The sequence below is a fragment of the Dryas octopetala genome, chromosome 5, assembly GCF_963921425.1.
Source record: "Dryas octopetala chromosome 5, drDryOcto1.1, whole genome shotgun sequence".
NCBI lineage: Eukaryota > Viridiplantae > Streptophyta > Magnoliopsida > Rosales > Rosaceae > Dryas > Dryas octopetala.
The window spans coordinates 10426463-10436187 of NC_141370.1; the positions used below are offsets into that span (position 1 = coordinate 10426463).

The 9725-nt window shown below is 34.6% G+C and overlaps 1 protein-coding gene and 1 long non-coding RNA gene across 5 annotated transcripts; both read left to right on the forward strand.

The window, feature by feature from the left end:
• The first annotated feature begins 1679 nt into the window (after positions 1 to 1679).
• On the forward strand, positions 1680 to 9248 carry LOC147284179 (putative mannitol dehydrogenase). Its single transcript, XM_086245394.1, has 5 exons — positions 1680 to 1835; positions 1959 to 2072; positions 2162 to 2675; positions 8587 to 8740; positions 8850 to 9248. Exons 1-5 carry the CDS (start codon positions 1738 to 1740, stop codon positions 9053 to 9055), a joined length of 1086 nt encoding a protein of 361 aa, XP_086101520.1. The 5' UTR covers positions 1680 to 1737; the 3' UTR covers positions 9056 to 9248.
• LOC147284180 (uncharacterized) lies at positions 2684 to 7759 on the forward strand. 4 transcript variants are annotated; one of them, XR_015122464.1, is made up of 7 exons: positions 2684 to 3058; positions 3319 to 3493; positions 3656 to 3728; positions 4665 to 4804; positions 5595 to 5730; positions 5908 to 5953; positions 7422 to 7759. It is a non-coding gene; the product is annotated as an uncharacterized LOC147284180 (long non-coding RNA). The 4 variants fall into 4 exon arrangements; XR_015122465.1 differs by lacking the exon at positions 4665 to 4804; XR_015122466.1 differs by lacking the exons at positions 2684 to 3058; positions 3319 to 3493; positions 3656 to 3728; positions 4665 to 4804 and adding an exon at positions 4812 to 5259.
• Positions 9249 to 9725: the final 477 nt, after the last annotated feature.

The window sequence follows — 9725 nt, forward strand, 5'->3', positions numbered from 1 at the left end:
CAGCTGACATTCTAATTTCTAACCAAAGTCGATCACCACTCACCAAGGAGAAATTTGAGAGGTTGAAGAAGTGTTTTCCTCTGTTTGTTTTATGACTTTGTAGTATGAGATGTATGAAGTTTATAAACCACCACATAAAATTGAGCCCTGAGCCAACCACCGGATGACATCTCGGGCCATCGATCTATTGGGCCCCACGTTAAAGAGTTTGAAGATGGAGGCCCATTTGATGATTGATGAAACCTGAAAGCTCCCAAGAGAAGAACTTCATCAACTGCTTATACAAGGCCCAATTGCCCACTTGGCCCAATGGCCCATCTACTACCTTATATAAAGCCCTTTACCCCTAAGAGTTTGGGTGCTGATTTCATTTACACTTTGACAGCTTTCCAATGACTTTTCACAAGTCAAATATTGTAGTGCTCCCATTCAGATGTAATCTCTCCAAATACAGAAAAGTAGAAATATATTGACTGTGGATGGCTGGATGCAGCCCAAGTTGGGTAAACCACATAAATTTCTTGCACGTTCTTAATTTTCTATTTTTCTATGCCCACAATTCATTTTTTACGTTGATATACGATTTTTTGCATCAACATTAAGCAATAAAAAATTATGAGTTGACATTTAAATGCTTTTTAAATTATAATTTTGATAATTAAATGCCTTCTAAATTATGATTTTGATAATTGCATTTTACTTTTTTGTTTTACGGTTTAAATTTTGAAGGTGTGAACGTTTGTCATAATTGCAGAAACTTTTAAAAAACAGGTAAATAATGTTTTCTTGAAATTTTTGTTCATCTTCCTCAATTTTCTTCTACTTCGATCTTTTAAAAAAAAAAAAAAAATTGGATGAAGGTGTCATGAAAATTCGGAGAGTAAAATCGATCATTCAAATTTATGAGTAATAAGAATAGACATACAAAAATAAGAAATAAGCCTAAATCAAAAGAACAAGAAAAGCATGAATTTAAATCTAAAAGCAACTACACTTTTGAGTTGGGATCTAAGAATCCCTTTCAAAAAGTAGACATATATTCCTCCACGTCACTGTCATTTCAAACCAAGTGGACTGGAGGAGTCGAGAATTTGAACAATGCCTTATAAGGCAAATTGCACGTAGAAGCAGATTGAGATTCGTGCATGTTTAGAGCTTCAATGAGGTCAAAGCCGACTTCCCCAGATGGCATGAAAAGTTCAGTTGCTTGGGTGTAAATGTTGGAAATAATTTCAGCGGTGGCAAGTGGGGGAGAGATTAACCGACAGAAAAATTGTATGACATATGGTGTGATGGGCTCACTTATAGTTATTAACGACCTTTTGTTAGTCAAGGTTTTTAATTAGTGGTAGCAATAGCATGCATATATTATATCGGAGGCCACATATATATATATATATAATATAGTTGACAACAACAGCATTGTCTTTCACAATGATCCCAGAAAAAGTAGCACTTTAAGATTGAAGATGTGATGTAGGCTCCTACGTACACATTGTGAATACCTCTTTCAAGTGTGAACTTTTCTCGGGAAAGTTTTGTCTGGTCACCCAAGAAAGAAATTTAATGCGCTCTTTGGCTCACCATTCGCTCATCCAATGCGTCAGCCCAGCACAGGGGACCGAAACCTCTTTCTATATATAAATATGTGGCATCAACTCCCTAACAATTGCAACACTCACTCTTAATTACTCTCACACTCTTAATTACACTCTCACTCTATATTAAGCTGAGAAAATGGCGAAATCTCCAGAGCAAGAACACCCCAAGAAGGCCTTTGGATGGGCTGCCAGAGATTCATCTGGTGTTCTCTCTCCCTTCAAATTCTCAAGAAGGTTATAATTAATTAATCATTCCATTTTCTCAATCTAATTCTTTATTTATTTATTTATTTATTCTTTTCTGGGTATCTGTTTTTCATTTGGTCTCCAAAATTGACGGAACTAATTTGGTGGCAGAGAAACGGGAGTGAAAGATGTGACCTTCAAAGTATTATACTGCGGAATCTGCCATTCGGACCTTCACATGGTGAAGAATGAATGGGGTTTGTCTACCTATCCTCTGGTTCCCGGGTAGACATCTTCATATCAAATCCATTAAACATTTTGAGTAATTTCTTTAGCTCGATCATCCTATGCACCTAATATTTTGAATCATGCAGGCATGAGATTGTTGGTGAAGTGACAGAGGTAGGCAGCAAAGTAGAAAAATTCAAAGTTGGGGACAAGGTCGGTGTTGGGTGCTTGGTGGGATCATGTCAATCCTGTGATAACTGTGCCAACAATTTGGACAATTACTGCCCCAAATTCATACTCACCTATGGTGCCAAGTACCACGACGGAACCACCACATATGGCGGTTACTCTGACGTCATGGTGGCCGACGAGCACTTCGTCATACGTATCCCAGACAACCTGCCACTTGATGCTGCTGCTCCTCTACTGTGTGCTGGGATTACAACTTACAGCCCTTTGAAATATTTTGGACTTGACAAACCCGGTATGCATGTGGGTGTGGTTGGCTTAGGTGGTCTAGGCCATGTAGCTGTCAAGTTTGCTAAGGCTATGGGGGTTAAGGTTACAGTCATTAGTACCTCCCCTAATAAGAAGGAAGAAGCTATCAAACACCTTGGTGCTGATTCATTTGTGGTCAGTCGTGACCAAGATCAGATGCAGGTCATTATTTGTCCAAGTTTAATTTCTTGATGATATATATGCACTACTAGGAAATACCCCATTACATATCACTAGAAAGATATCAATTTTTTAAAAATTGATATTATAAATTTTTAGAACAACTTAAAGGTTTTGACTTAGACTTAGACCCGATACTCCCATCTCAAACACAAACACAGAAACACTCTCAGGCTCTCAGCACTTCCTCTCAGCCCGAGCGCTCTCTCTCTCTCTCTCTCTCTCTCTCTCTCTCTCTCTCTCTCCCTCTCACCCACCCTTCGTTCTCACAGTCGTTGTCGCCGTCGCGTGGTTAACTTTGGCGACGGCGCCGACCCTCAAGTGCTCTCTCTGCCTCGCTCATCGTCATGGGTTGCAGCCAAAATGTAAGTTGGGTTCTCTCTTTCTCTCTGTCATCGATCTTTTCTCTATCCCATCCTGGGTTCTCTCTTTTTCTCTGTTCTCTTCTCTCTTTACTGAAATTAGGGTTTAAAAATTGGGATTTTCTATTATTTAGGTTTTTTTTCAAATTAGGGATTTCTTAAGTTTGTATACTTCCTGAAATTAGGGATATGGTGCATTTGTTTCTTCAAATTAGGGGTTAATTTTCTATGAATTTAATGCTTCATTTGCTTCTTTAAATTAGCAAGTGAGAACTGAGAAGATCGATATGGACAAAGAATGGGGTTCAAATCCCGGCAGCGGCGCGCCGTCTCTACCCAGAACGAAGCCATCGACTGCCGAGAGCATATCCTACGACTCGCCCTTCAGACCATCGTTCTTGCCAAATATTCCTATTTAATGAGCAACCACCTCGGAAGGTACCTATCTTTCTCTTTCCATTGAAATTATTTTATTTAATCTTTTTGTTTTTTTCTGTTTCATACGCTCCCAGAACTAAATGGGATTTTATTATTTTTGTTTTCTTGTATTTGCTTAGAACAATTTCATTAGGAGTCTAACGTTTCTGAGTTAATGTCCAGTTTTTCCGAGTGGTATTTGAGGAAGTTGAAGGATCTTGTTTTGGGATTCTCGACAGAAAGTCACTGACTGAAGGTAAGAACTCCTTTTTTATTTCTGGTGTTCATATGAGATTAACTCGATTTCGCATTGAGATTAACTTGTTAGTAGAGACTTGTTAGAGAGTTATATTTTTCTATAATATTCTCAGATTGGGGAGAATCAGTGTTATAGGGATGAGGAGTTTATGATGAAGGGGCTGTGGTATGGCAGTTGATGTATTCTTCTTAGGGCTCCTAACTTTTGTATTGCTCATTTTTGTAATTCATAAAGCTTATACATCTCCCGTGCTAACTTTATCATTCATTTATTGTTTGTGGCCCTCAAAATCTCACATGTCCTGCAAAACCTTTTGGGGAACAAATATGTTTGATTGTTTTCATCCATATATAATGCATTCTTTTTTCATAGAGAAAAGCACTAAATTTTTCTCAGTTGATGTCATATTTGATTGCCTTGAATGAGATTTAAAGCATTTTGTGTGGAAACGAATTAGAGAGGATATTGTGAATAACAAACATGGCAGCAACAAAGGAGATGAGGATGGGGATGTGAGATGAGTGATGAGCATATACTTGAGATTTGTGGGGGGCAAAAAATCTTGGTACTACTCCACTAGTTTACAAATTATAGAAAACATGCAATAACATAAAATAAGATGGTAACATTCTTCCTACCCCTGCAATATGGCAGAATATATTCTTAAATTCAGAGAGTACAAGTAAAATGGACTTGTGATATTATTGTCTCCTAGGCATTTGAATATTGAAATAGGACAGAGTCAATCAAACTCACACAAGATGATCAACTAATTGATTGAATTCTTTAATTAATTCAAAGAATAAAACTAAATTGGAGTAGTTGTGATATTGTTGGCTATACATATTAAATAGTTTGCCCTTCTCTGTTTGTTTTAATTAACTCTTGTTTGGTTTGTGTAAAATCAAAAATCTAATTCAACCAAAAAATAAGAAAGAAAGAATTAACAGAGGGTGTGGTGTGGGTGCATATATGCAAGTGATAGCTACAAGGAATACCAGAGAACGCAGCAATAAGCTTGAGAATATGTGCTGGCACCATTTGGCATGTATCTTGCCCGTAAAAAGAAACAGGTCAGTCACTCACACTCACACAACACAACACTTACAGTGCAGCATCATCAATCAAATTCCCTATATAAAGCTCAAGTGCTCGACCAAGAATAATGCAAATGCAAGTTGCTGGATACTTATTCCATTTTAGTGGACTTCTTGTCCATTGTTTTGTACTCTTTCATTTGTTTAATGAAAGGTTTCTGTTTCTCATAAAAAAAAAAAAAAACACACACACACACACACACAAAATTCATTGAGTAGCAAAAACACATATCTGCATATCAAAGAGGAGGGTATTAATATGCTTGTAGATCTGAAGATCAAATAAGAGGCTTTGATCTGTAGATTTTTTGAGGAAAATAAAATTGCAGTAGTAATGCCAAACAAATTCTGTTTATCTTACTTTGCAAGTGTTGTATTTGTATTCTGTTTATACAAGAAGCCTGCCAAAGTGAACTAGTACTGAATCCCAAGTTTAGTCATTTTATTCTTTGTATCATTTTGTTTTATTGTTGCGATTTTGAGTTTTCATAATAGTCCATGATGAATTTCGATTTGGCTTAAAGACTCTGTTTGTAAGTGGTTGTGATTGATGCTGGCTATGAACATAATTGGGTTTATGGTTAATACTAAGTAAATGATGCTGGGTTTGGATTTATTTTGACAACTGAAAATTAACTGTAAAATAACACTATGAGAATGTGTGTTTGTATGCTCAAGGATAGTAAATTGGACAACAAGAGCTGGTGGGATTCTGTGGAAGAGAGATTTACTGACATATTACTTTTGTTTTGGCCTTTGAATTTAGAGAGCGGAGGATGAAACAGCTCGATTGTACGCCGAGTCCGTAGAGTCATTTCAAGGGGATAATGCACCCGGGTCGAAGGCATTTGTTCGAGGAGGAACAATCAATCCCAATTAGAAGGTGAAGACTGATTCTGAAGGTTAGCATATCTGAAGAACTCTATGTTGCCTTTTGTTCCAGTTTTGATAGTTTCAGTTCTTAGTGTTTTGCTTTCATATTATGTCATTTCATGCTATGGATAAGTAAAATACTTTTCTATTATTATCGGGACACTTTAATAAAAGTATGGACCTTTTTATTCATTCGCGGATGGCAGGTGAAAAGTCCAAAGATGGGGTATCTGTTCCAAAGAAGGGGAGTAGGTAAAGAAATGCTTTTGATTAACCATGCTGCAATACTCTTTGATAAGGCATTGTAACTAGGACGATTATATTTGGTGATGATTTGATATCCTCAGATGGGTTTTGTATTGTTGAGGTTTGTAAATGTTTAAAATAGAAAAATGGAAAACGAAAAGTGGATACTGATTTTATTCATGTTATTTTACTCAATGGAATCACAATAATCAAACTTTGTCTATGATGCTATTCTTCTTCCAATCAAGAAAAGGAGTGATTTTCAAGTATTCAACTATAGATTTCAGATAAAGCAAGCATATTGCTCACACATTTTGTCTTTTAACTTCTTTTCTTTGATAAAGTTGTGTTGTGAGCTTGCTAATATTCATTCTTAGTTTATTGAATATGATGACAATCCTTTGATTTCTTGAATATCTTATTGAGCATTTACTTCTACTTCTTTACTTAGATTTCTAGTTTATATGTATGTTCATATGCATATTATACTAAAATATGGCTGACACGATCATATAATCATATTAATTTTGGCATTTTTGTGTTTCTTAAATGTGTGCATGAGACTTTTCAAGCTATATGATAATCTACATGTGAAGAAATATATCTAAATGGAATATAGAGCACAATAATCAGTCATTTGAAGTTGCGCCGTTGGTCTGGACCATGAGTTACTGGATTTGATAAACTAGAGGGTCGTCCCAAATTGGAAGTTCTGAAGTTGGATGGAAAATTGCACAAATGCTAAGTTCATATGAAACATTGTTAGTTCTGTTACTCTGTATTAGTGTAAAATTTAGATCATCGTTTGGTCCAATGGAAGCTCTTAGTGTGTAAATATACAATATTCTGTCTATTTCGAGTGTTACATGAACCTATTGGTTTTAGTGTTGTTGGTTTGCAGTTGGTTTTGTGGCAATTAATTAATGAAGAACTACCTCAATTAAAAAACTAAGTAAGTTCTAATGATCTTGAATTTAGTTTTAATGTTGATTATAGTCCTACATCAGGGCTCTTCTTCTTGATTCTGCTGGTAGGTTTTTTTTTTTTTTCCGTGAATCACTCTAGATGTTGTCTAGAACTGATTTATGGTATTAATAATGTTTGATGAATTTCATTCATTTAGCTATTTTGATCAAATATACAGTTGATTGTGAACTCTTTAATTAAGAGGATGTGTAGTGCTAATAAATTCAGCGAAGATGAGGTTAGCTTGTTTATTTTATTTGACAATTCCTTTAGTTTGGTGCACATTCAAATTCCTTTAGCTTGTTCTGTCTTTTTTTTTTTTTATAATTATTATATGATTTCTTTAACTGAAATATGTGATAAAGAGAATAAAATACAATCATAAGTTTGTTATACATTTGTTGTGGTTAGAAGTTTTTTTAGTGTTGCTAGCTGCTTTGGTCCTATGACAATTTTCAACTATGTGTGGATAATGTGCCAATGTGATGAGTTCTTTTAATAATTGCAGGCTTTTGAAGAAGTTGAGCTCCCTAGGCTAAAGAAAGAGACCCCAAGTATTACACTCTCAATAAAAGGACATGATATGAAAACTGTGGAAGTAATCTTCAGAATTTTATGGACTAAGGAATATTACTGTATAGTTAGGTAACTTTTATCTATGTAAATGAATCCTTTTAATTTTGCTTATATTAAATCTGTATTGGTTTGGATAATAATTGTCAATTAGTCATAGGTGTGCATAATTTAGAACTAGTCATATATGCCTTATATTTTGTGTAGATTTTTGAAGTTGCTTAGGGGGTTATATATGGATTATGGTTATCCCTACTTGTAGGGGATTTGTAATTCTTTTTTGTTAACTTGAATATGGGTTGAAATTGAATGTTGGAAATGTATGAGAATGTTGGATGAAATTTATGGAAGCATTTAAATTGCACAAATTGGCAGGAAAAATTAATATCTAACAACCCATTTTATTTTTTTTAATTCAAAAACATTTACAATATCAGTTAAATACTGATATCTAATGTGTATTAAATCTGATATTTATACAGGTATATACATCGAAATAACAAATATCACCGATATATAATGTTATTTTTATTTCACATTCTAACTCAAACATGATGTTTAAGAGACTTATAATATCTAAAACAACGAACAAACAGATATCTAATGTGTACATATATATCGGTTTTAGTTATAAATTCGATGTGTTAAAAATATTATATATTGCTTTGATAAAAAAAGTGATGTAACAACCTACCAAATATAGCTTTTGATGAGTTTATAATATCGGAAAATAGGACCAAACAGATATTTAATATACCTTTTAATGTCAGTTCTTGAAAAAATAATGATATTGAAAGTATATTACATATCAGAATCCGTTCATTTAGATAGCGGAAACTTGAAAAATCGATATATATTATTTATTAACAATATCAGATATTTAACAAATAGGATGTCTAATTTGATATAGACATCAGCCCAAAACTGATATTGAAAATAAGGTACATTAGATATCACGTCTGCCCTTATCGGTCGCAAACCTAATAGACATCGGTTTTCCACTGATATCTAATGGGGTATTTCTTAGTAGTGATGACTTCTAGTATTGGACTGTCATGTGTGTGGAATGTCCTAAAGTTTTTTTTTTTTCTTTTTTGTAGGCTGCCATGGGCACACTAGATGGTATCATTGACACAGTTTCTGCAGTCCACCCTCTGTTGCCTTTGATTGGTTTGTTGAAGTCTCATGGAAAGCTTGTAATGGTTGGTGCACCGGAAAAGCCTCTTGAGCTTCCGGTTTTTCCTCTGCTCATGGGTAAGCAGAGAAATTTTGTGTGTGACCGTAACTTCACGATCTTAATATGCTGTGCATTTGAACTGAATGAATGTGTATTAATTAACAACCTTTCATTTTGCAATCACAGGAAGGAAGTTAGTAGCCGGCAGTAACATTGGTGGTCTGAAGGAGACACAAGAGATGATTGATTTTGCAGCCAAACACAACTTAACTGCTGACATCGAGGTTATCCCGATTGATTATTTGAATACTGCGATGGAGCGGCTTGCCAAAGCTGATGTTAGATACCGATTTGTTATTGACATTGGAAACACATTGAAGTCTGCCATTTGAGTTTTGCATCCAGACTAAATCAACAGTAGAACAAGAAAAGAAATTGAGTTTGATTTTGTGGTCTCGATCAATTAATTTTGTTGTTTGCCATATGTTTTGTAAACCTTTGGTCACACTATCAGCACAATTAATGTGATTGGACGGATCTTAAATAAGAGAATGAATAAACTGATTTATTATTTTGGGAAGCAAATTTCATATGTGGTTATTCAGCTAGTTTTTGGCATATATAATAATATTTCTCATCATAATGTCAGAGAGTATTTATTTTTATAATGTTAAAAGATCCCAAAAAAGAAAAAGAAAAAAGAAATTCGGATGAGGTTTTCATTTCTCTAGTTTATACTAGTGTTCCATCAGCACTAGTAGTTAGTCATTCATTTCGCAAAATGTCTAATAAGATGATAAATACTCATTTAGTATTCTTTATCTACAATAATTTAAACTTTTGATTAGAATAGATGTTTAAAAAGTAGAAGGCAAGGGAGTGGAGTCATCTTTCAAGAAAATGACAGAATCACCTAATAATGGTAGCTACAAAATTTAACAGTGATTGTTCCTGAAAAAGACATTGACAAAATAAAATTTTGTAGTGGCTACATAAAAACCAATAAGATGTGTTTTGGCTTAAAAATTACCTATGCCCAAGGTGTTAAATTTCGAAATTTCG

What these genes read in the sequence shown, in the direction of transcription:
- LOC147284179 (XM_086245394.1), top strand. Translation starts at nt 1,738, where the DNA reads ATGGCGAAATCTCCAGAGCAAGAACACCCCAAGAAGGCCTTTGGATGG. An exon ending in CCCTTCAAATTCTCAAGAAG is followed by an intron (nt 1,836 to 1,958) that starts GTTATAATTAAT and finishes ATTTGGTGGCAG; the next exon opens with AGAAACGGGAGTGAAAGATG. An exon ending in ACCTATCCTCTGGTTCCCGG is followed by an intron (nt 2,073 to 2,161) that starts GTAGACATCTTC and finishes TGAATCATGCAG; the next exon opens with GCATGAGATTGTTGGTGAAG.